The 25,349-nt window shown below is 43.7% G+C and overlaps 1 protein-coding gene across 11 annotated transcripts in view; it reads right to left on the reverse strand.

The window, feature by feature from the left end:
* Positions 1 to 517: 517 nt before the first annotated feature.
* Positions 518 to 25,349, reverse strand: part of SYCP1 (synaptonemal complex protein 1) — a 69,112-nt gene continuing 44,280 nt past the window's right edge. For 4 of the 11 annotated variants that reach the window (XM_043533618.1, XM_043533625.1, XM_043533622.1 and 1 more), the window contains 7 exons: positions 18,539 to 18,649; positions 17,540 to 17,632; positions 16,424 to 16,498; positions 14,783 to 14,842; positions 1,904 to 2,047; positions 1,408 to 1,494; positions 518 to 1,319 (listed from right to left, as the gene is read on the reverse strand). In XM_043533618.1, coding sequence (XP_043389553.1) covers positions 1,176 to 1,319; positions 1,408 to 1,494; positions 1,904 to 2,047; positions 14,783 to 14,842; positions 16,424 to 16,498; positions 17,540 to 17,632; positions 18,539 to 18,649 — 714 coding nt within the window. In that variant the 3' untranslated portion in view covers positions 518 to 1,175. Of the gene's footprint in view, positions 1,320 to 1,407; positions 1,495 to 1,903; positions 2,215 to 14,782; positions 14,843 to 16,423; positions 16,499 to 17,539; positions 17,633 to 18,538; positions 18,650 to 23,557; positions 23,659 to 25,349 lie in introns of those variants that run through there. The other 7 variants (XM_043533619.1, XM_043533623.1, XM_043533621.1 and 4 more) reach the window with 6 other exon arrangements.

The raw sequence follows: 25,349 nt of genomic DNA on the forward strand, positions 1-25,349 counted from the left end.
AAGAATTTCTAGATACGAGTTAAATCCTGGTCCCAGTGAAGTCAATTGGAGTTTTGCAATTAACTTCTATGGGGCCAAGGTTTCATCCAAAGATTTTTAATTTTCCTTGATATTTGTGGATCTATTTACATTCAGAGATCAAATTATTTGCCTTTTTTTCCTCTGAAGTTTTATTTTTAAGCTTTGAAGCCTCTGTACTATTTTTGGAGCAACTGAGATTAATCAAATACCAAAAAACATATATTGTTTTAAGTTACTCTGTGCAATTTTTGTAAAAAAGGAAATTCTCATTAAATGAAGAAGATGTTAGTCCTGACAAGAATAATTTGGATAATTCTCTGCTATCTGAATATGAGTAACATTTTTGCTTTAAGACCTGTTTGGTGCTAACTTGACTACTGATGAGCTCATCATTTTATGGATAGGCATTTAGTCTAACACTTTCTTGAACTTTTTTCAGATTAACCGTTTAATGACATTTGGAAAGTGTGTTCACAGTAATCTGAAAGAACAAGTCTGCATATAGCATTTATTATAAAACTAGATTCCTGAAAAGCAAAAGAAATAAGATTTAAATCAATATTGTTAGAAGTTCAACACTTAAATGTTTCAATACTGTTACAAACTGAAAAACAGGCTACTGCCTCAACCAACTACTTTAAAAGAATATTTGTAAAGAACACATCAAAAGAACAAAGAAGAAGTAAATTCAAATATAAGTACTCAATTAAGTGAATGTAGTTCAACAATCTCAATAATAATAAAACAATACTCTTATGGATAAGATACTGCAAAAGTGAAAGTAAACTTCAAAAGAACAAAAACTGAAGTTATTTAAATGACTTCAAACAATTTTGCAACATATTTTTCCATTTTAACACACCATACATTATTTTTACCTATCAATTTTCAAAACCTAAATGGGCGAAATTTATTCCCAGGTTTATGTTTTATGATGGTGTAAACTCAATGTGAAAAGTCCTCCAGAGGAGGAGGCTGTGGTGGAACAAAGGAACCACAATGAAATCAACAGGAGTTCCACAAACATAGCACTTCCAGGATTTAGCCCTAAACCAGTAATATGCTACAAGTGTTAACTGTGTAGGATTAATACATTCTACTGTAAAAGATTTTACATGAACAGAAAATTCATAACTGATTGCTCAGGTTTAATTTTAGGCAAAGAGTTTTTCAGCTTCTTTCATTTTTTTTTTCCTGTCCATTTTAGAAACTGCAGTCCATCCAGTCTCTCGCATCTTTCTCATAGCTGTAAGTTTCAGTGCAGCACCAGGAGACTTTATGGTTGACAGAGTTGGTATCTAAGAACAAAAGTAAAACTATCCATTTATTTTTGTAACAAAATCTTTCAAGTATGTAGTTTGATCTGAAGTAAAGTTAAGAAGATACCTTTTTTGGTGTCATAACACATAAGTGAGAAGCTTGAGGACAATTTTTGTACAGCTTTTTAAACATTTCTTCTTCTGAGACTATGCTCTTAAATGAAAAAGAATGTTACATAGTCAAAAGACATCATAAACTATATGTTTTCTATGCTACCATATTTATTAACATTCCATCATGAAAAAAGAATGTTAAAAAATTACTACAGATCCTGATGAATTCAACAACATTCAGTCAAATTCCAGAGATATTAGAATTTAGTGCAGTTGAAACGATTAACTGAATATATAATAATGTTTCTGTAGACGTGCCCTGATCATGTTCTAGAATTATGTACACATAAACAAACAATCTGAGTTACTTCTTAAATATACACACACATACATATTTTTATTTTGTACAGTATATGATATCTCTGAAAGGTAGACACACATTCTGAGATACGGCAAAGAATGTACACAGAATAAACAGTGATAGGCGCTATTCATTTTGAAATTTTTACCAGGAGGTCATTGTGTTCTGAGCTATCTGAGTGCGTATCCAGCTCTAAAAGTACTTTTCTTTTTTTCTTCATGTCTTCTTCTGAAAGTGGATTCATGCTTTCTCTTTGCAATTTATATTTTGGAGGAGTCTTCACAGTATATATCTGGGGGGGAAAAAACCCCAAAATATTTAGGATTATGTTGTTACACTAATTTCATAAATAGAGGACCAAATCCAGAGCAGGGTACAGAGTCTGAGTTGTATCGTGATCTGTAGAATTGGAGTCAGAGGGCCCATGTTTTCATGGTCTCTCCTCCATAACAGGTACTCCTGTAAGGACAAAGACATTAGTGAGACAGAGTGGACTCAACAAGTCATGAGAGCCACAGTGGCACAAAGTGATCTGAAGAACAAGAGCCATCTATGAACCAGGAGACAACACCCAGAGCGAGCATACAGAAATACACAAATTATCACATAATGACAGAGTACCATCCGGAGGCCACACCAAGAGGGCAGAGACTCGAAAGAGAGAGCGAGTTTGCTAGACTTGATAGCAGGGAGACAGAGATAGGTCACTTCTGGTGCGGTTGCCTCTTGAGGAGGCCAAACTATCTCAAAGACTATGCAACCAGAAGATTCTGTGGTAAAGACAAGACTTCAACTCAACTATGTGCTAGCAACCTCTGGTCCAGGGGATATAGGATAGGGGTCTGGGTATCAATTATTTGTTTTTTAATGATTATATTAAAAATTAATCATAATAAGTGGAACTGGAGTCAGAGGGCCCATGTTCCCTGCAGGGATTGTTATGGAGGGGATACCAGGAAAACAGGGAATGAGAGGAGTTGGGCTGGAAGCAATGAGGTCACATGGACAAATCAGTGCTCAGGGTTTAATAAAGTTCCACTTGTTCAACTTAACCTGCATCATGGGTGGCGGCTATCGCAGGCCAAGGGAGGCTGAGCCTCCCGAAACAGCCCTGCATGGTGGTCCCACCCATGCTCTGCCCCCAGTCCCCCTCCTGCTGGCACTCCTACCCCATGGCTGGGCTGGGGTGAAGAGGGGGAGCAGGCTGCGGCCCGGGACTCTGAGGCCGCACTGCCCACCCACCCCCAGCACTCCAGTGCTGGGGGCCACGCTGCCTGCCCACCTGGCACTCTGGGGCTGGGGGCCATGCCACTGGCTGCCCAGCACTCTAGGGCTCAAGGATTTCCCTACAAGCCCCCTAAATTTCCCCAACACCCCCACAGTTACATGCAGTGTTGCCAATTTAGTCGGTTGGAAATTTGAATTGAAATTGAAATATATTAATAGATAAAATAATATACAGTATATGAGAAAATACTTGTACCTGAGAAAGCATAATGGGTTTGAAAAGTATGAACAATGTCGGCGCATTTGTTTCGGCTATATTGGCCTACCTAATAATTTCAAATTATGATTTGTAAGCCAGGTCTCAATGAACTCTCCCCTGACAGCTAGTAATGAGCCAGGGGTGTGTGGAAAGGCTTCAGGACCAGACTGTATTTACATGAACACACCTATTCTGCCTAGGTATCCAGCAAACAGAGCTGTGCTGCCCAACTGATCAATTTTGGCTGGTGCTGGGTTACAAATCACGTTAGTATTGAATGTGGGGGTCATGAAATGTTGTTATCCTTATTGTATGAGTAAAGGGCAGCAGAACTGTACTTAGCCTGCCTGATGAGGGGGTCTCCCTCAGTGCTTACTTTGTGCTACAGCTTGACAGGGCTGAGCCCCAGCACTCTAGGCTTCGCAGTTCATAGCCCTGGGACCTCTGGGCTTGCCACACCAGTTATGAAAATAACAAATTACTTGAGCCCCGACACCTCTTCCATTACAAATTAAACACTGGTCACCCTCAACTGAACTGCACTCCCTAAGCAGGAGGTTTGGATGTCATATCCTAGTGAAGAGAGAGCATGATGGTGAGGCACAGGTGTTTTGCTTGGTGGTGTGGACTCTACCTAAGAGCCACTATTTGACCTGCCCCTCTCTCCGATTTAGAGATAGAGCTGATTAGGCTCCTGTGGCATGGTGAACTAGGTCTGGAGGCCCCCTGCTGGAGGCCTTGTGGCCCTGAATCATCCTGCACCAGTATATAGCAGCGAGAAGTCCTCCTGGCAGCCTAAGGTGGCTGCAGAAAAGCAGCCAATCAGAGGGCAGCTGGAGCGATCAATAAAGGGCCAGAAGGGCCACATAAAACACAAGTGCAGCAGAGCAGAGCCTCCAGTTGCTGTGTGGAGCTTGACTAGGGAGGGCCAGGTGCCTGGCTGGCTAGACAAGCAGCAGGCCGCAGGCAGCTCACTGCAGAGAGCTCACCAGACAGAACTCAGCCCAGCAAAGGCTGCCAAAGACCAGGTGCCTGGCTGGCTAGATAGAGTAGCAGCAGGACCATGAAAAGGCCAGTGTGGGTAGGCTAAGCCCCGGGGGACTGAGCTCAGGACCTGGCCAGACCAGGAGAGAGTACCAGACTGGTTTCAGACTGAGCCCAGGGAGGCCTGTGAAAAGGACACCAGCTGAGGTTACCAAGATGGGCCCCAACTGGGTGGATGAAAAAGGCAGAGCCTCAGGGAAGAAGCCTTTGAGCTATGGTCTCATACCAGGGCTGAGAAAGAACTTGGACTGTATACCCCGGAAGGGGGGACAGCGCGTGCGGTTCGGCTGGAGGGCTGAGGTGCCAAAGACCATCTGAGAGAACAAGCAGCCAGGGGGTGCTTGTGAGGGCAGGCACCAGCCTGATGTAAGACCAAAAAAGAAAAGCAGGCTCACACCTAACCAAGAGAAAGAGGGCCATCCAGGAGAGATGGGTGCCCCTTCATGAAAACAACTGTGTTTTCAGGCACTATTGGCCAAAGAAAAGGGGGGGTCGACCCTGTTACAGCTCTATAGAGAATCTTTTGGTTTGTTAAGTGACCACTAGAGCTGAAATCACTGATAATCAGGTCTAAGTGCTTAGACCTGCAGTGGGATAGTGTTTCTGTGGAAGAGACAGCCCAGCCTGCATTAGCAGCGAGGTTCCCCCACTGAGAGCTGAAATCACTGAGAGCTGGGTGGAACCTCGAGAGTCCGACTTGCAGAGGTCACATTGGCAGGTGGGCAGCAGAAGGTGATGGTACAGGGACATTGGGGATGGAGTGGCGGAGTAAACAGTGGCATGACAAACAACAGTGGCCAGAGCATTTGTTTGTTGGACTATGTTTTAGTGACTTCGCTCACGAATGCTAGATTTGTGACTGGGAAACTTATATAAATATAAGTTTCATAGGCCAAGATTTTTAAAATGCAGTTTTTACCAAGGTCTTTATCTCATATCATCACTATCTCAAGAGGTCATCATCCTGGGGAGTTTCTGTACTAAACTTTATCATTATAATTAATTTTTATGTAAGAATGGCCATATTGAGTCAGACCAATGGTCCATCTATCCCAGTATGAGGTTACTCACCTTGTGCAGTAACTGAGGTTCTTCAAGATGGTTGTCCCTGTGGGTACTCCATTTTAGGTGTTTGTGCGCTCCAGTGCTCTGAGTCAGAGATTTGCAGTAGCAGTGCCTGGCTGGCCACTCCCAGCGGCTACCCAGCGCACGCAGCCACCTCCCCCCAGTTCCTTCTCTACACCAGAGGATCGAAGACAAACTCCGAAACAGAGAGGAGGATAGAGGGTAGTGGAGCATCCACAGGGACAACCATCTCAAAGAACCTCAAGGTGAGTAATCTTCTCTTCGTCTTCTTCGAGGAGTGTCCCTGTGAGTGCTCCACAGGGGTGTAGAGCAGTGCCCCTCTTTGGAGGGGAGGGGCTTCGGAGTTAGTTAAAGCACAATAGATAGCACCGATCATCCGAAGTGAGCATCAGCAGCTGAATGTTGCTGTAAGGTATAATGTTTGGTAAAGGCATGGACTGATGCCCAGGTAGCTGCTTTACAAATTTCAGAGATAGGTACGTCTTTGAGAAAAGCTATTGATGTGGACATAGCTCTGGTAGAATGCATGTGAAGTCCGGAAGAAGGTTCCAGATCGTGGTTTTGATAGGATAATCTGATACAGTTAGAGATCCATTTTGAGAGTCGCTGTTTGGAAATGGTTTGGCCTTGGGAACATTCTGTTGTGGATACGAATAATTGGGCTGATTTTCTCAATGTCTTTGTTCTTTCTATATAGAACGCAAGTGCTCTACGAACATCCAGCATGTGAAGGGACGCTTCCCTGCTGTCAGCATGCAGCTTAGGGAAGAATACAGGTAAGTAGATGCGTTGGTTGAACCGGAAGAAGGAAACAACCTTGGCTATAAATCTGGGATGTGGATGTAGGATTACCTTGTCCTTGAGGAATATGGTACAGGGTGGGTTTACCATTAGGGCACTCAGCTCTCCCATCCTCCTTGCCGACATGATCACCACTAGGAAGGTGACTTTCATGGATAAGTTTAACAGTGGGCAGGTGGCTCGAAGGGTTTGCCCATGAGAGTACAGGGAACAAGGTTGAGGTCCCACATAGGGGTTGGGTCCCTCAATGTGGGATAAGAATTCTGTATGCCTTTGAGAAAGCGTTTAGTTCGGGGGGGTAGGGGGGGCCAAGACAGTGAGTCTATCTACTTTAGAGTGGTAAGTTGTAATGGCAGATAAGTGCACTCTGAGTGAACTAATGGAAAGGCCCAATTTTTTGAGCATCAGCATGTATTCGAGTATTGTGGGTAGTGGTGCCGATTGTGGGGTAACTTGTATGTCTCTGCACACATATGGAAAAGCGTTTCCACTTGTGCGTGTATGATTTTTGCTTAGTGAGTCGTCGGCTATTCAGTAAGATATCCTGTACCTCCCTGGAACAGCATGCCTCTAGGTTCGTCATCCATGGATTAGCCACGCCTTGAGATGGAGAATTGGAATGTTGGGGTGGTGGAGGCGTCCCATGTCAGTAGGTGATGCACAATGGGAAGGATCTGTGGTGGTCTTGTGGCTATCTGATTCAGGTATGGGAACCACATTTGTCTGGGCCATGTTGGTGCAATTAGGATTACTCTGGATTTGTCCTTCTTGATCTTAAGAAGTATGGGACTCAATAGTGGAGTTGGGGGGATGGCATACTTCAAGAGGGCTTCCCATTTCATGAAGAAGGCGTCCCCCAGGGAATTTTGTCCAAGTCCTGCCCAGGAGCAGTATTGTGGGCATTTGGTATTGTGGGATGTTGCAAAAAGGTCTATTGAGGGAAAACCCCATTGTTGGAATACAGTTTTCAGGATTCCTGGGTCCAGCTCCCATTTGTGCATTTGCGAGAAGTTTCTGCTTAGGTGGTCTGCTGTGACATTCTGGCTTCCCGGAAAGTAGGCTGCGATGAGATCTATGTTGTTGAAGATGCACTGTTCCCAGAGGTGAACTGCTTCTGCACAGAGCAGGTAAGATCAGGCCCCTCCCTTGGTGATTTATGTAAAACATAGTGGCCAAGTTGTCCGTGAGGATCTGGACAGTCTTGTTGCACACCAGGGGCAGAAAGTGGTGGCATGCATTTCGAACCGCCCTGAGTTCTAATAGATTTATGAGGAGGGTGGATTCTGCAAGGGACTACCAGCCCTGGATGGTATTCTTGGACAAGTGTGCTCCCCAACCCAAAAGGGTCCGTGGTGATTGTTACCAATGGGGTGTGTCATTGAAACGGAACACCTGTGCAAACATTCGTTTGTTTTGTCCACCAGGTGAGTGAGTCTTTTACCATGCTGGGCATTGTCAGTCATCTGTGGATGAAGTACACCTTGTAGGTCGAGGACCGAGAGCCAACCTCCTTTCTCCAATGCCGGAATTATGGTTGCTAGAGTTATCATCTTGAAGCTCTGTGTTCCGACAAACTTGTTTAGCTTGCACAAGTCCAAGATGGGCCTCTATCTGCCTGTTTTCTTCTGGGTGAGAAAGTAGTGTGAATAAAATCTGCTCCCCCTGTGCTTGGCAGATACAGGTTTTACAGCACCTATTTGCAGGAGGTGGTTTACTTCCTGCTGTAACAGGTCCTCATGAGATGGGTCCCTGAAGAGGGATGGGAAAGGGGGGTGAGTAGGCAGGATAGAGGCAAAAGGGATATAATAGCCCTTGTGTATAATTTCCAGAATGCACTTGTCTGATGTAATGGCTGACCAGACTACGTAGAAAAAAGTGTTAGGTGGTCCCCAAATGGGCTGGAGGTTATGAGTAACTTCAGCAGTGGAGTATGTGGGGCTCTTGTGTCCTTGACTAACACTTCTAAATGCTTGTCTGGAAGTGGATGGTTGAGACGTCGATGATTGCTCTGGGGCTTGTCAGTGTCTCATCTGACATTGTTTACGGTGCTGGTCATAATCTCTGTGAGGTTGGGCATATGGGACAGTGCGGAAGCGTTGGGTATAAAATCTGCCCTGTTTCTTTTTGTTCCCAGGGGCATATATTCCTAGGGTTTCTTTATGTGGCACAGGAATCCTTGAGAGTTTGTAAGGTTGCATCTGTGCCTTCCACGAATAGTTTTTGACCTTCGAAAGATAAGTCCTCTACTGTTGCCTGAACTTCCTTGGGGGAAGCCTGAAAGGTGGAGCCAGGACGTCCTCCACATGACTATGGATCTGGCGATGGAGTGGGCCGTCGTGTCAGTGGAGTCCAAGGAAGCTTGTAAGGCTGTTCTGGCAATGAGGGAGCCTTCTGTTATGTTAGCTTTATATTGTTATTTTTTAATCTGTTGGAAGATGTTCAATAAAAGTTGTCATTTGTGCAAAAATGTTGCATGTGTAGTTGGCTAGTAAGGCAGAATAGCTTGCTATGCGAAACTGAAGGGTTGCTGAGGAACAGGCCTTCCTGCCAAAGAGGGCTAGGCATTTCCAAGCTTTATCTTAAGGGGTGGTCCTAGCCAGATGTTGCTTTCCGCTTTGAATAACTGCCTCCACCACCGATGAATTAGGGTTAGGGTGGGTGAACAAAATCTAGGCTGGGACGTAGTACTTCTTGTCTGATTTTTTACAAGAAGGTGGAGCTGTAGCTGATGTCTGCCAGACAGTTTTTGCTGGATCCATGATGGCAGCATTGATGAGTAGTACAATCTTGGCAGTAGGAGATGTATGGAGAATATCTGTCAGCTTATGCTGTATCTCCAGCAGCTCTGCCAAAGAAATGTCGAGGGAGTCAGCCACTTATTTAAATAATTCCTGGAAGGATTTAAAGTCATCGCCTGATGTGGGAGAAGGCGGCATTACTGTTTTGTCAGGAGACGAAGAGGAGATGTGGGTGGGATGGTGTCACCATCTGGTGGCTCTTTAATTGCTTCTGCTTCCTCCTCGAGAGCTTCTGGGGAAGCTGGGGCAGAAGGTGAAGGTGATCTCTGTGATCCTGGTGTTCTGGACCTGGATGGGTTGTAGGGCTGTATGTTCTGGGTTGTGTATAACGCCCAGGGGTCCCAATATGGCCAGTTTGGTAGGACCACCATGAGGGGTGCACCCATTGTGGAGGTTGCCATGCTATGGACTGCTGTCGTGAGGTTCCAGGTTCGGCTGAGGAATGGTGAGGGGTGTACATTCCTGTCCCCACTTCCTCCTCCTCATCGCTGGAGAGAGGAGGGGCTGAGCCAGCAGGGGTATTAGTCAGGCTTGGCCCTGGTCTGGCTGGGGTACCATCAGCATCGAAGAGAGGCATTCCCGGAGTAGACATGATGAAGAGGTCTGCCTGGCTAACTAAGTGCTGTGGCACGGGTAGGCTCGGTGCCGACAAAGGAGGCATGCTTTTGTTCAAAATCACTGTGATTGCTGCAGGTGCTGTAGACTTGCTGCAATGTATTAGTGCAGCAGGTGGTGCTATTGCGCTGCTTGGTGCTGAGGTAGCAGGCTTAGCTTTGTTAAATGTGCCTGCCTTAGAGCTAGACTGTGTGGGGGTCTTGTGCTCCTTGGGCTGTCCCAGTGCCTCTCCGTCCAGAGCTCTGAGTGCTGACAGTACTGGAGCAGATTTGGCGGTCAGAGATCGCCTTTACTGAGGTGAGGAGTGGGACCTGTGGGACTGGGTCCTTTGCAGCTGTTTTTTGAAGAGGATCCCATGTCCGATGCCACCGCGGGTGAGTGCTAGCAGGGAGGGGTCCTGTGCTCAGGATCAGAAGCAGGTCGAAGGGATTTCTCCATCATCCTAAGTTTTAACTTGATCCCTAGCTTTGCTAGTCTTCACTGTCAGCTTTTTGCAGTGGTGGCACTTCTGTGCGACATGTCTCTCTCCCAGACAACAGACACACTGCAAGTGACCGTCTGAGACTGGTATTGACAGTCTACAGGTCAAACAGCGTTTAAAGCCTGGAGAACCAGGCATGTCAAAGAGGCTGTTCACAAAGAAGGAATGGGAATAGTCCCTTCCAAGTGCCTCTGGGCTGTGAGGCGGATTTCCGCCAGAGGAAGGGGGGGGAGGGAATAGGGGGGGGGTTCAATAGAGAAAAAATGAAGGAAGAAGTAAATAAATAAAGGATGAAACTACAAGGGTTGAAGTAAAGGAATAGCAAGGTTTTTGAAGGTGCTTTTGCTGTTCCGAGCGAAGCCAACGGCAGTAGAGAAGGAACTGGGCGGTGGTTAGCTGCACACGATGGGTAGCTGCTCGGAGCGGTGAGAGACGGCTGCTGCGTGTGCACGGCCAACTGGGGCACTGCTACTGCAAATCTCCAACTAGAAGCACAGCGGTGCACAAACACCTAAAATGGAGCACCCATAGGGACACTCCTCAAAGAAGAACCTGTCTTCTGACAGTGGCCAATGCCAGGTGCTTCAGATGGAACGAACAGAACAGGGAATCATCGAGTGATCCATCCCCTGTAATCCACTCCCACCTTCTGGCAACCAGAGGGTAGGGACACTCAGAGCACGGAGTTGCATCCCTGCCCATCCTGGCTAGTAGTTATTGATGGACCTAACCTCCATGAACTTATCTAGTTCTTTTTTTAATCCTGTTATCATTTTGGCCTTCACAACATCCTTGGCAAAAAGTTCCACAGGTGACTGTGCATCGTGTGAAGAAGTACTTCCTTTTGTTTATTTTAAACTTGCTGCCTATTAATTTAATTGGGTGACCCCTGGTTTTTGTGTTAAGTGAAGGGGTAAATAACACTCCCTTATTCTTTTTCTCCACACCAGTCAAGATTTTATAGACCTCTATCATATCCCCTCTTAGTCATCCCTTTTCCAAGCTGAAAAATCCCAGTCTTTTTAATCTCTCCTCATATGGAATCTGTTCCATACCCCTAATCATTTTTGTTGCCCTTCTCTATATCTTTTCCAATTCCAATACATCTTTTTTGAAATGGGGTGACCAGAACTGCACACAGTATTCAAGATGTGGGCATATCATGGATTTATACAGTAAAAGTGGAGGAGCTTGGTTTGCCAAACTGATCAGCAGAGCCAATACTGACAACCTACATGAAACGGCTGCAAAACAGCATGCCTCTGGACTGCATCAACATGCAGAAAGCCTTATAAGCCGGTCACTGTCAAAGTCAATTTTAGAAGTACTTAATAAGGCTGTTAAGAATGTTGGAGATACAACTCCGTTTATGTGAACTAACACGGCTGTTGCATCATACTTTCTATTTAAGCAAGAGATACCACACACTGCAAAGTGGAGGTCAATGTTAAGTGCATTGTCACTTGTTAATCCTGAAATTGGACACTGGTTCCGAACAAGACTGGCAAATGCTCACTATCTTTCTGTAAAAAAACTCAGCTGACTGTCTAGAAACATGGGTTGCAACAGTGAAAGACTCGGCAATTGAACAAGTGAAGAACTCTCTCACCATATTCAATAAATGTGCATTCGTGGCTGATAATGCACCAGTGCAAATAGGCATTAAGTATTAAATTATTGCGTATGTTATCTTGATGTTCGTGGTAGGCCAGTAGATGCATTCTAGATGTTCAAGTTATAGAATATACATCACCTGCATCTGTTACATCTTAGAAAAGTTAAACGCTTGTAAACTGAACCCCAAACAGATGGCTGCTTGGGCATTTGATGGAGCTACAAACTTCTCTGCAAGACACAGTGGAGTACAAGCTTTGCTCAGAGAAAAGTGTAACCCTAATCTCTCCTATACACATTGAAGAGGCCATCTCGTCCAGCTAGTGCTAGTACAAGCTGCAGAATCTTCAAAAGACATTAAAAAGCCATACATTTAATGGCTTTGTTATACTCTTTTTTCAGCAAGAGTCCAAAAGGACTGAACATCTTGGAAACAAATAGAAGATACACTGGGACTGAAGTTCAAATTAGTCCAACCTGGGAAAACCTGCTAGCTTTCTCATGAGCGATCTTTGGCTGTTGTCTTAAAAATGACTGAAACCGTTATTACTGGCTTTGGAAAGTATCTACCCAGATAGGAGAGATCTAAGTAGTGAGACTGGTGGACTACTTTTGTTACTAAGTTCAGAGAAGACTATCACCATTCTCTTTCTTGTAAGTCTACTGTTAAAACCACTTGGGTCATTAAACAATGCCATCCAGGCATCTGCTACAACAGCAGTAGATCTCTGTCCAGCAATAGAAGCTAACCTTGGATCAACCAGGGAGATATCCACTGAAAACGTACTGGAAGAAGCAAAGACTTTAGTCCAGAAGTTGACTAATGAAGGCACTTATATTTACTCCTTAAGTGAAGAGGACAAGAAGTGTTTATTAAGACAGCTGAAAAAGTACACAGACTTGATTCTTACAAATCTACAATAGTGATTTCTGGATTCTACTAACTTCTACATAGCTACTACAGATGCCTGTCTTATAAAACACCTACAGTTGCGTAGAGTGAGGCGCTACGAGCAATGGGGCTGCTATGTGATCAAGACAGAATAGAGAATTTTGAACAAAGAGTGGAATATCATACGACGAACGAAGGAAGATTTAACTTCAACTTCTTCTTCTTCTTCATCATCACTAGTGGTTCGACCCAATCTTTGTGCTTTGTTTCCTGGGATGAAAGAAGTAGGAATTCATCTCTTGCTACTCCCAGTCACAACAGCTACAGTTGAGAGTTCTTTTTCCTCGTTGAATAGAATTTTGTATTCTGAAAGAAGTCGCCTTCTGCCTGATCATGAGCATATCATGGAAGTAAAGGACACACAAGACGACACCAAAGAGTTGTGCAAAATTACAACAAGAAACCAAGAAGGATGTAGATATAGTACTTCATAGTAGGCTTGAGTAGCCAACTTTAATTTCTGTGGTGATTTTAAAACATGAGTTAAATCAAATAAAATGGTCTTGAAACATTTTTCAGTTTTTACTATGGTGCCATACAGCCCACCTTCGCCCTCACAGTCCTACCCTTGTTGGCCCTCACCCACCCGGATATTCCAGGGCTGCGGGCTGCGCCACTGGCTGCCCGGCATTCTGGGGCTGGGGGCCGTGCTGCCTGCACGCTCAACTGGTGCTCTGGGGCTGGGGGCCGTGCCGCCCACTTGCCCCCAGCAGTCTGGGGGTGGGAGAGCTGGGAGCTGTGCCACCTGCCCGGTGCTCCGGGTTGTGCCACCAGCCATCCGGCACTGGAGATGCCACAGTTCCCACCTGCCTGATGCTCCGGGATTTAGGGTGCTCAGGCGACCTGGGGCTGGGATGGGGAGACCAGGGGTGGGCAGGAGAGGGGCTCTGGGCTCCCCACTTTGTACTGCAGAACTATACCATGACCACAGAAGAAGGGTCTGGATTTACCTCAGTGTGTACAATATGAATACATAGTTAACACTTAACAAATAATTATTCAGAAGACAGTACGCTAACACTTAACCACTTTGTTCTCCTTCATGTTTATTATTTATTAATTATTATTATGGTAAAATTAAATATATTCTAAATTTGTCAGAAGAGGAGAAAAGGGTTTTAGATTTCTTTTCTAAATAGTAGATTTTATTGTTGATTTTAAATTCTTATAGACGTATTCAGCATAAAAAGTTGACCTTAGTTATTTACATATTTGAATTCTATTAGTTCAAATGCTGTAAAAAAAATGCATGTGGGTTTCTCACATTTTAAAAAGAGCCTATTTTATGGCTATGATATAACAGCCATGAACACTGCATGGCTATAATAGCATTACAATCTAACTTTATTTTTTTGGCGCTGCTTACTAGAAACATTTCTGCTGTGCAGGACACACAGCACTTTTCCACCAAGATTGTCAAAAAAACTCTTGTGACAATAATTAAATAAAGCCTCACAACAGCCCTGTAAAATGGGTTTTGCTAGCCCCATTTTACGGATGGGTAGACTGAGGCAGAGATGAGTGAACTGACCTGTCCACGATCACACAACTAGCAAGAGTCAGGAATAGAATCTTGGAGCCCTGTTCCTTTTTCAAAAACTTATTTTCCCTAAATATCCCCCAATATATGCACATGAAAAATACTCTAAATTTTTTTAACCTATGCTTTCTTTAATCAAAAGTGAAAAAGTGTCTCTGGAGACAATTAGATCAGCATGGGCCCTTAAAACAAAGTGAAAGGTGTATTTTCAAAAATAAAAAAAAAAAAATAAAAACATGGAAATAATATACTACCCCATAAGCAACAGACCTTTAATGATGGAGTGACCAAGACACTTTTAGTAGGTGTCCAAGAAGACATTTCTTTGTTTGCCAACTTGTTCTCTCTAAAAGATGTGAAATTCTGGGATAATTTTTTTTTTTAACTAACTGATGCAGAGGCAAGCGTTAAACTGGTTTTAGGAGTCTCTATAAAGGATGTTTGTATTGTCTAAAAATAACAGTAATAAATTAAAATATATTAAAAATCAACATCATATTAATAAATGCCAACTCGCCAACATTTGCAGTTAGTATGAAACCTTAGTTTCATTATACGTGCCTGCTAACACATATCATAACATTTTATAAAAATCAAAGTAAAAAGCCACCTTATGCTTTTTTTCTTTTTCAGAAACTGCATTTTCTTTTGCTTCTCTTGTAAGCTTTTCCTGTTTAAAAAAAAAAAAGAGTAGTGTAATATGTAGTAAATGCTCTATTTGCAAATATATTTTAGCTGAATATATCTTCTGTACAATAATGCAGTAGTACACATGTTCAGCATTCAGTTATAAACACACACAACAATATACGAGCAGCATTTAATTAAATTTCAGACTTCAGTAGATATTAAAAAAGTGGAAACAAGAATTAACACACTTATCTTAATTATATATGGGAAAGGATACATCTCTTACTGTCCCTACATACCCAGTTTTCATTAGTGTTTGTTTTTTATTTATGCAGTAAGATTTTTTTTTATTTCAGACTGTATTTCATTCATTTACTTTTATGGAGTTCTGCCACATACGGAGTTTTGTCCTCTACAGAGACAGGTACATATTCTGTCAAATATTTGTGATCCCTTTTATTCACTAAGGGCTTGAATCTGCAAGCACTTAGGCTCATGAACAGACCCATTAAACAATCCATTCACAATTACACAACATGAATAGAGAATTTATTTGCACAAGTAATCTACTGAACAACTGCAAATAAATAAAAATCGCAATCTGTTTGTAGATAATTCATGAACTAAAAAAAGAGGCTAAATTCATGAGATTATTTGTTGCATATTGTTTGGCCAGTTCTGGTCTTGTGCTAGTATGAGTCATTTAGCAACAAATTCCATGAGAGTGTTTGAGGTTGTAATAAAAGGTAGTGTACAAGCTCAGCAATCTGTATGCTAAGATTCAGACCATCAAACATTCCTCCGACAGTTTGTATCTGGATAAGGAAAGGCTAAAACGTCTGTGTCCAAAACATAATTTCATTTTTTATATGCCTGTACTCTTGTGTAGAAAACTTCTGTAGAGTTGCAACTGGATTACTTCAGAGGCCAAAGGTGAAATCCTGGACCCATATAGGTCAATGGGAATTTGACTTAAATTCAGCTAGGCATGCTGATTTCAGAGCATATCAAGCTCTTGAGAGCAGAGTGAGGCTCACTACAAAGTTTTGCCAGCATTGCTATGTAGGCTAGGAGTGTGAAAAATTGAACCCCTCTACCTGACATAGCTATGCTGGCAAAACCTCCAGTGTAGACACAACTATACTAACAAAAGAGTGCTTTGTCAGCATAGTATCAGAAGGGTAGTCATGTTAGTCTGTATCCACAAAACCAACAAGGAGTCTGGTGGCATCTTAGAGACTGACACATTTATTTGGGAATAAGCTTTTGTGGGTAAAAGAAGAACTGAAGAAGTGATTTTTTACCCACGAAAGCTTATGCCCAAATAAATTTGTTAGTCTTTAAGGTGCCACTGGACGCCTCGTTGGTTTTGTCAGCATAGTTAATGCTATTTGGGGGAGGTGATGTTGCTATGCCAGCAGGACTCCTTTTGCCAGCATATCCCGTCTCCAACAGGGGGCTTTGCTGGCATACCTCTGCCAGAATATCTATACCCCCAAAGCCTCTTAAATGTACACAAGTCCTGAGAGAGAGGAATCAACCCAAATTTCCTTCATAGCACTAAATGGTATAGCCACAGGGCTAAGCCAAAAAATTTTAAATGTAATGCCACAAGACATACCTTCTCTTTAATCTCTATTTTAACCTGCTCCTTAAGGGATAACAGTTCACTTTTTACATGAGATAGCTCAGTTTCCTAAAAATTACAATCAGATAAGAGTTAATAATTTTCTGTTACATTGAAAAAGAAAATAGTTTTTAAAAACTCACATAAATGTATCTGTCATATACTACTATACTGTTCAACTTTACATTCTTTTAATGACAGAAATAATTCTAAAAGTTAACTGTGGGTACCTTCAAACACTTAGCCATTTACAGGCCTATGGTTAAGTTGGATGTTTTGAAATAATGGAGTTTCCTATCTGAACAACAGGTATGTTCAGCATGAATGAGTTAATTTGTAGACTTGGATCAACCCCTTCCCATGGAAATACATGTGAAAAAGTCCTGTAAGAAGGAAATCATAGAATATCAGGGTTGGAAGGGACCTCAGGAGGTCATCTAGTCCAACCCCCTGCTCAAAGCAGGACCAATCCCCAATAAATCTCCATGAGAAACCCCTCACTGGGTTTGAGGGGGATGAGGATCTGAGGCTACACTGTCAGAGACTCCTCAATGACTTTGTGACTACTCTCAGGACCTTCCCCAAAATGAGGTTTTGCCAGGTAAAGGAGGGGCACAGAAAAGTTAATGCAGTCATGGGCTAGGAGGTGGTTGTTATTTTTTTCAACAGATCAAGTACTATTGAGAAATGTATCTATTAATATTTGGACAGGACTATTCAAGTCAAGCAGTTTTTCTCTCGTTATTTGTGGCATATTATTACCAGGAAAAAAATGGCACGCTGTTTGATACAAAAGTTCCTTAATCAGATTGAGTGGTGAAAACATTCAGAGGCCATCAGGAGGAAAGTAGACAGGGAAGTACACTTGCTTACATTTCATTTAAAACACTTTATACTGTAACACATACAAAAATAATAATAATTAAGTATGGCGCACAGAAATTGGGGGGCTAGCCTTCATTGTACAGTTCCAGAATATAAAGTACACATCTAAAATAGAGAAAAAACAAACAGTAAAAAAGGAAAAATTGCTATCTAGTTATGTCACTCATCTGCAGCTGTTTCTTTTAATTTTCTTGTAGTTATTCACTATTAAGGTTTAGCTCTTACCAAGGATTGTTTTACTGACATTTGTTCTTGTTCTTTCGTCTTACAGAGTTCTAATTCTGTATCTTTTTCTTCAACCATTTTATCATATTGATGCTGCATAAAAAGAGTCATGTGGATAAGTGTGATAAATAAACATCACTTAAAAACAGCTAGTATTCATTCTTTATTCAGAAGTTACAAAAGATTACTAACTTTGTTGGACACAAAACTAGTTTGAAGTTTCAATGATACATATCTTAACTCTTTCTACAGATGCTACTCACACTTTCTCTCTATACAATAATACTCTGTGGGGCCATTTAAAAGCATTTTATGTCCTCAGTGGGGAATCAAATGTACCTGTGTGGAAAGGCTGGTTATACTGAAGCAAGTAACATTTATGAACATATCCACTTAAAAAAGAGTGGTACAGAGTGCTTCACTAAAGTATGTTAAACTGAACTACGCAAGACCACTGAAAGGTTAGAGGCCTTACAAGAATGGGTCCGAAAATTAACACCAAAAGAAAATCTGGGGTGGGAGAATGGGACCACAAGGAATCTGAAATGCCAGAAAATCCTTCCCACAGAACAGGCATGGGAACATTCAGAATTCTAAATGATCATTAAGGTCCGTATTTCCCTTCTTCCATAAAAATGTATGCAAATGTAATACCTCAGTATTTGCAACCCCCAAAGCAGCTCTAGAAGAGCTGCATCTCTGCCACAACTTGTATTACAGTATTAGGGATGGCCAAATGCTTCAGTTACAAGTAGTATTATAATTTCTGCTTATCTACATATTTAGGAGTTAAGATAGTGAAGAAATGCTTCCTGTCGTTGATGTAGTTCTTGTTAGATGTGAAGAAACTGAGCATATCTCCAGCTTAATTTTCCTAGATCAGTGTCCTTATAATAAAGCTCCATTTCCTAGTTCCTAATACTTGTGGTTTGTGAAATTTTACTGATTCCAGACATAATGTCATGTATTGTACATATAAAACTAGCAAAATCATTGTACCTTGTGTTTTTCCATAAGTGCTACCATTTCAGCTATCTTGTGCTGACATCGAATATCAATTTCTTTCTGCAATATTACTGCTTCATCAGCTATTAACCTCATCTTTTCTACCTGTTAACAACACAGTATTTTAATCTAATTTGTGAGCAACATTGAATGCAATATTTTCACGAAACCCCCAAAACTACATATAGTTTAGTTTTTGTTATGACAGTCCAACACTTAGCCCTGGTCTACACTAGGACTTTAGGTCGAATTTAGCAGCGTTAAATCGATGTAAACCTGCACCCGTCCACATGATGAAGCCCTTTATTTCGACTTAAAGGGCTCTTAAAATCGATTTCTGTACTCCACCCCGACAAGTGGATTAGCGCTTAAATCGGCCTTGCCGGGTCGAATTTGGGGTACTGTGGACACAATTCGACGGTATTGGCCTCCGGGAGCTATCCCAGAGTGCTCCATTGTGACCGCTCTGAACAGCACTCTCAACTCAGATGCACTGGCCAGGTAGACAGGAAAAGAACTGTGAACTTTTGAATCTCATTTCCTGTTTGGCCAGCGTGGCAAGCTGCAGGTGACCATGCAGAGCTCATCAGCAGAGGTGACCATGATGGAGTCCCAGAATCGCAAAAGAGCTCCAGCATGGACTGAATGGGAGGTACGGGATCTGATCGCTGTATGGGGAGAGGAATCCGTGCTATCAGAACTCTGTTCCAGCTTTCGAAATGCCAAAACCTTTGTCAAAATCTCCCAGGGCATGAAGGACAGACGCCATAACAGGGACCCGAAGCAGTGCTGCGTGAAATTTAAGGAGCTGAGGCAAGCCTACCAGAAAACCAGAGGGGCGAACGGCCGCTCCGGGTCAGAGCCCCAAACATGCTGCTTCTATGATGAGCTGCATGCCATTTTAGGGGGTTCAGCCACCACTACCCCAGCCGTGTTATTTGACTCCTTCAATGGAGATGGAGGCAACACAGAAGCAGGTTTTGGGAACGAAGAAGAAGAAGATGATGATGAGGTTGTAGATAGCTCACAGCAAGCAAGCGGAGAAACCGGTTTTCCCGACAGCCAGGAACTGTTTCTCACCCTGGACCTGGAGCCAGTACCTCCCGAACCCACCCAAGGCTGCCTCCTGGACCTGGCAGGCGGAGAAGGGACCTCCGGTGAGTGTACCTTTTAAAATACTATACATGGTTTAAAAGCAAGCATGTGAAAGGATTAATTTGCCCTGGCGTTCGCGGCTCTCCTGGATGTACTCCCAAAGCCTTTGCAAAAGGTTTCTGGGGAGGGCAGCCTTATTGCGTCCTTCATGGTAGGACACTTTACCACTCCAGGCCAGTAACACGTACTCGGGAATCATTGTACAACAAAGCATTGCAGTGTACGTTTGCTGGCGTTCAAACAACATCCGTTCTTTATCTCTCTGTGTTATCCTCAGGAGAGTGAGATATCATTCATGGTCACCTGGTTGAAATAGGGTGCTTTTCTTCAGGGGACACTCAGAGGAGCCCGTTCCTGCTGGGCTGTTTGCCTGCGGCTGAACAGAAATGTTCCCCGCTGTTAGCCACGGGGAGGGAGGAGGGTTGGGGGGTAGCCACGCGGTGGGGGGAGGCAAAATGCGACCTTGTAACGAAAGCACATGTGCTATGTATGTAATGTTAACAGCAAGGTTTACCCTGAAAGACTGTAGCCACTATTTTATAAAATGTGTCTTTTTAAATACCGCTGTCCCTTTTTTTTTTTCCTCCACCAGCTGCATGTGTTTCAATGATCACAGGATCTTCTCCTTCCCAGAGGCTAGTGAAGATTAGAAAGAAAAAAAAACGCACTCGTGATGAAATGTTCTCTGAGCTCATGCTGTCCTCCCACACTGACAGAGCACAGACGAATGCGTGGAGGCAAATAATGTCAGAGTGCAGGAAAGCACAAAATGACCGGGAGGAGAGGTGGCGGGCTGAAGAGAGTAAGTGGCGGGCTGAAGACAGGTCTGAAGCTCAAATGTGGCGGCAGTGTGATGAGAGGAGGCAGGATTCAGTGCTGAGGCTGCTGGAGGATCAAACCAGTATGCTCGAGCTGCAGCAAAGGCAGCTGGAGCACAGACTGCCACTACAGCCCCTGTGTAACCAACCGCCCTCCTCCCCAAGTTCCATAGCCTCCACACCCAGACGCCCAAGAACGCGGTGGGGGGGCCACCGGCCAACCAGCCACTCCACCACAGAGGATTGCCCAAAAAAAAGAAGGCTGGCATTCAATAAATTTTAAAGTTGTAAACTTTTAAAGTGCTGTGCTTAAAGTGCTGTGTGGCATTTTCCTTCCCTCCTCCACCACCCCTCCTGGGCTACCTTGGTAGTCATCTCCCTATTTGTGTGATGAATGAATAAAGAATGCATGAATGTGAAGCAACAATGACTTTATTGTCTCTGCAAGCGGTGATCGAAGGGAGGAGGGGAGGGTGGTTAGCTTACAGGGAAGTAGAGTGAACCAAGGGGCGGGGGGTTTCATCAAGGAGATACAAAGAGAACTTTCACACCGTAGCCTGGCCAGTCACGAAACTGGTTTTCAAAGCTTCTCTGATGCGTACCGTGCCCTCCTGTGCTCTTCTAACCGCCCTGGTGTCTGGCTGCGCGTAACCAGCAGCCAGGCGATTTGCCTCAACCTCCCACCCTGCCATAAACGTCTCCCCCTTACTCTCACAGATATTGTGGAGCACACAGCAAGCAGTAATAACAGTGGGAATATTGGTTTTGCTGAGGTCTAACCGAGTCAGTAAACTGCACCAGCGCGCCTTTAAACGTCCAAATGCACATTCTACCACCATTCTGCACTTGCTCAGCCTGTAGTTGAACAGCTCCTGACTACTGTCCAGGCTGCCTGTGTATGGCTTCATGAGCCATGGCATTAAGGGGTAGGCTGGGTCCCCAAGGACAACTATAGGCATTTCAACATCCCCAACAGTTATCTTCTGGTCTGGGAATAAAGTCCCTTCCTGCAGCTTTTGAAACAGACCAGAGTTCCTGAAGATGCGAGCGTCATGTACCTTTCCCGGCCATCCCACGCTGATGTTGGTGAAACGTCCCTTGTGATCCACCAGAGCTTGCAGCACTATTGAAAAGTACCCATTGCGGTTTATGTACTCGCCGGCTTGGTGCTCCGGTGCCAAGATAGGCATATGGGTTCCGTCTATGGCCCCACCACAGTTAGGGAATCCCATTGCAGCAAAGCCATCCACTAAGACCTGCACATTTCCCAGGGTCACTGCAGTAGATCTTTGATTGCGTGGGCTACTTGCATCACAGCAGCCCCCACAGTAGATTTGCCCACTCCAAATTGATTCCCGACTGACTGGTAGCTGTCTGGTGTTGCAAGCTTCCACAGGGCTATCGCCACTCGCTTCTCAACTGTGAGGGCTGCTCTCATCTTGGTATTCATGCGCTTCAGGGCAGGGGAAAGCAAGTCACAAAGTTCCATGAAAGTGCCTTTACGCATGCGAAAGTTTTGCAGCCACTGGGAATCGTCCCAGACCTGCAACACTATGCGGTCCCACCAGTCTGTGCTTGTTTCCCAAGCCCAGAATCGGCGTTCCACAGCATGAACCTGCCCCATTAGCACCATGATGCATGCATTGGCAGGGCCCATGCTTTCAGAGAAATCTGTGTCCATGTCCTGATCACTCTCACGACCGCACTGACATCGCCTACTCGCCCGCTATCGCTCTGCCAGGTTCTGGTGCTGCATATACTGCTGGATAATGCGTGTGGTGTTTAATGTGCTCCTAATTGCCAAAGTGAGCTGAGCGGCCTCCATGCTTGCCTTGGTATGGCGTCCGCTCAGAAAAAAGGCGCGGAATGATTGTCTGCCGTTGCTCTGACGGAGGGAGGGGCGACTGACGACACAGCTTACAGGGTTGGCTTCAGGGAGCTAAAATCAACAAAGGGGGTGGCTTTACATCAAGGAGTATTTCAGGCAGGACTTCACGGAGGGTTCCAATAAGAAATGGTGCACCTAAGTTATTGTTCTTATTGGAACAAGGAGGTTAGTCTGGCCTCTGATTGATACATGGCTAGATTTACCTCGCTGCACCTTCTCTGTGAGTGACTGCAGTGTGACCTAGAGGAATGAGTCCCCTAGACGGGGGGGGGGGGGGGGAGCAAATGAGTACAAAACAAATCTGGTCTATTTCTTGTTTTGATACACTCCATCTATCTTTTACATCTTTGGCTGGCAGCAGACGGTGCAGAAGGACTGCATGCCATCCACATCTCATGGCTGCTTGGCAGAAGATGGTACAATACGACTGCTAGCCATCGTCATCTCTTGCCTGCCCGGCAGAAGATGGTGCAAGAGGACTGCTAAGCAATCCATATCACCTGCCTGCTCACCATAAGATGGTTCAATAAGACTGACTGCAGGACTAAAGAGAATGACTTGATCAAGTCACTCCAAATTTAGTCCCTGCGCCAGGAGCAGTGGCCAGGAGCACCTCGGACATGACGATGACGGCTACCAGTCCTATTGCACTGTCTGCTGCCACAAGGCAATGGGTTGCTGCTACTGTGTAGCAATGCAGTACCGCGTCTGCCAGCACCCAGGAGACGTACGGTGACGGTTACCTGAGCGGGCTCCATGCTTGCCGTGGTATGGCGTCTGCACAGGTAACTCAGGAAAAAAGGCGCGAAACGATTGTCTGCTCTTGCTTTCACGGAGGGAGGGAGGGAACGGGGGCCTGACAATATGTACCCAGAACCACCAGCGACAATGTTTTAGCCCCATCAGGCATTGGGATCTCAACCCAGAATTCCAATGGGCAGCGGAGACTGCGGGAACTGTGGGATAGCTACCCACAGTGCAACACTCCAGAAGTCGACTCTAGCCTCGGTACTGTGGAAGCGCTCCGCCGAGTTAATTCACTTAATGCACTTAGAGTATTTTCTGTGGGGACACACACACTCGAATATATAAAACCGATTTCTAAAAAACCGACTTCTATAAATTCGACCTAATTTCATAGTGTAGACATACCCTTAGTTGGGTTTCCATTAGCTCAAAAGCCACTGTTCTTTTTTTTTGTTCTTTATATGGTTCACTTGCAGTGCCTGCATTGTTGCACAGTTTATCTTTAACTGTAAGACAGGCAAAATTTTGTGGCATCAAGTTAAAAAAATAAAATAAACGAAGCTAAAAATATATTTAAAAAGTTAAAATACTATATATACACACATGAAAAGAAATGCTTTTTTCACAGTGGACTTGTCTGACCATTTTTGTATTTTTCTCAAATATGAAACCACAGCTATTCATTTAATGAAATACACAAGATACATTTTGAAGTTATTCTAACAATTACAGTAGTATGGATGGAATGAACCACTTGATTTGGAGTATTTTCTTCTTTGTGATATTATAATCTACAGTACTGAAGACTAAAAAATGCCTGGCTGCCCTGCAAAAATCTGTAAAACAGATATTTTAAAATCTTAGTTTTTTCATTCTCATTGTATTTCAGTCTGGTACTTTCTAGAACAAAAAATTCCTGTGCAATTAGTTTTAAAAATAACATTTTTCATTTTAAAAATTCCTGTACTAAAATGCACATTAGCTGAAAGGCAATTTCACAAACTAAGGCCGACATTTTCAAACCTGGATTCCTAAACTGACGCACTAAATCCTAGCTTTTATTTAGGTGCCTCACTTTAGAGACCCAAATATGAACGTTTTCACTTAAGGACTCAATGCTGAAAGCCTATAACTCACCAGTATTCATAGTTCACACACAAGCAGTTCCACTGACTTTGTCATGGCACTGGTCAAACTCCCCCTACTAGACATTCACCAGGTGCTGCGTTTCGATCACCACACTGGATCCATGTGCTCTTATGCTTCCTGAATCTGAACAAAGCCCATGCATTCCCTGTCTCTTACTCTGGATCTCTAGGCACACTTTCAGGCTACAAATACTCTGCAAACAACCCATCTGCAAGCTTAGACTCCATGGTCCAACTTCCTAGGCCCTGAAAACTAGCACTGGCTCCCCTAGGCTCCCCAGTATCTGACTCACACACCTTCTCAGAGCTCCAACCTTGTGGGCACTCTGGTTTAATTTCTCTTCAGGGACTCATGATAGTTGAAGCAAACACACACAGGCTTTGCAACAGGTATTGCTAAAGTAATTACTTTTTATATTAGCGCAAAAGAAATTCAGATCGTGCAAAATAAAACATCTATATGCTATTCCCTGTCTCAATTTCCTCACCTGTTTCAGTTTCCTCCTCAGTATTTTCTGGGATTTGGTTAGAGTCCTCTAGGGTGTCCAGGACACACACACACACACACACCCCGCTGCCCATAGTTTCTCCTCCAAATCATGGAGTCTCTCTCTCTTTCGTCATGCCGGTTTCCTTTGACCTTGACTGATCCCCCAAAGTCAAAAAAGTCCTCTCTCTTTCCAAAACCATGTGTCTTTGTTCCTTTCTCCTGCACAATGCCTTCATCATCTGTCTGACCCTCCCCTCCCAGATTTTGTGTTTTTAAAAACTAGCACGAACATCTTGGTACTTTGTTTTGCTCTTTGGGGATTTTCCACTTTTCAAACCCACTTGCAGAGAAGTTAGAGAAAACTGTTTCTCCAAGGCTTCAGCCATCACATTGTCCAAAAAATGGTCCCATTTGAATGGGATCCATTCACATCAATGACTTAATTTGTTTGATCTGTAACTTCTCCCAGCCCTTGACTGACTGACTTCAAATTGAGTGTTGGATTACACATACAATTCATGATTTCACATAGAAGTAATAAATTGTATATAGACAGCTT

Source organism: Chelonia mydas, chromosome 21, assembly GCF_015237465.2.
Source record: "Chelonia mydas isolate rCheMyd1 chromosome 21, rCheMyd1.pri.v2, whole genome shotgun sequence".
NCBI lineage: Eukaryota > Metazoa > Chordata > Testudines > Cheloniidae > Chelonia > Chelonia mydas.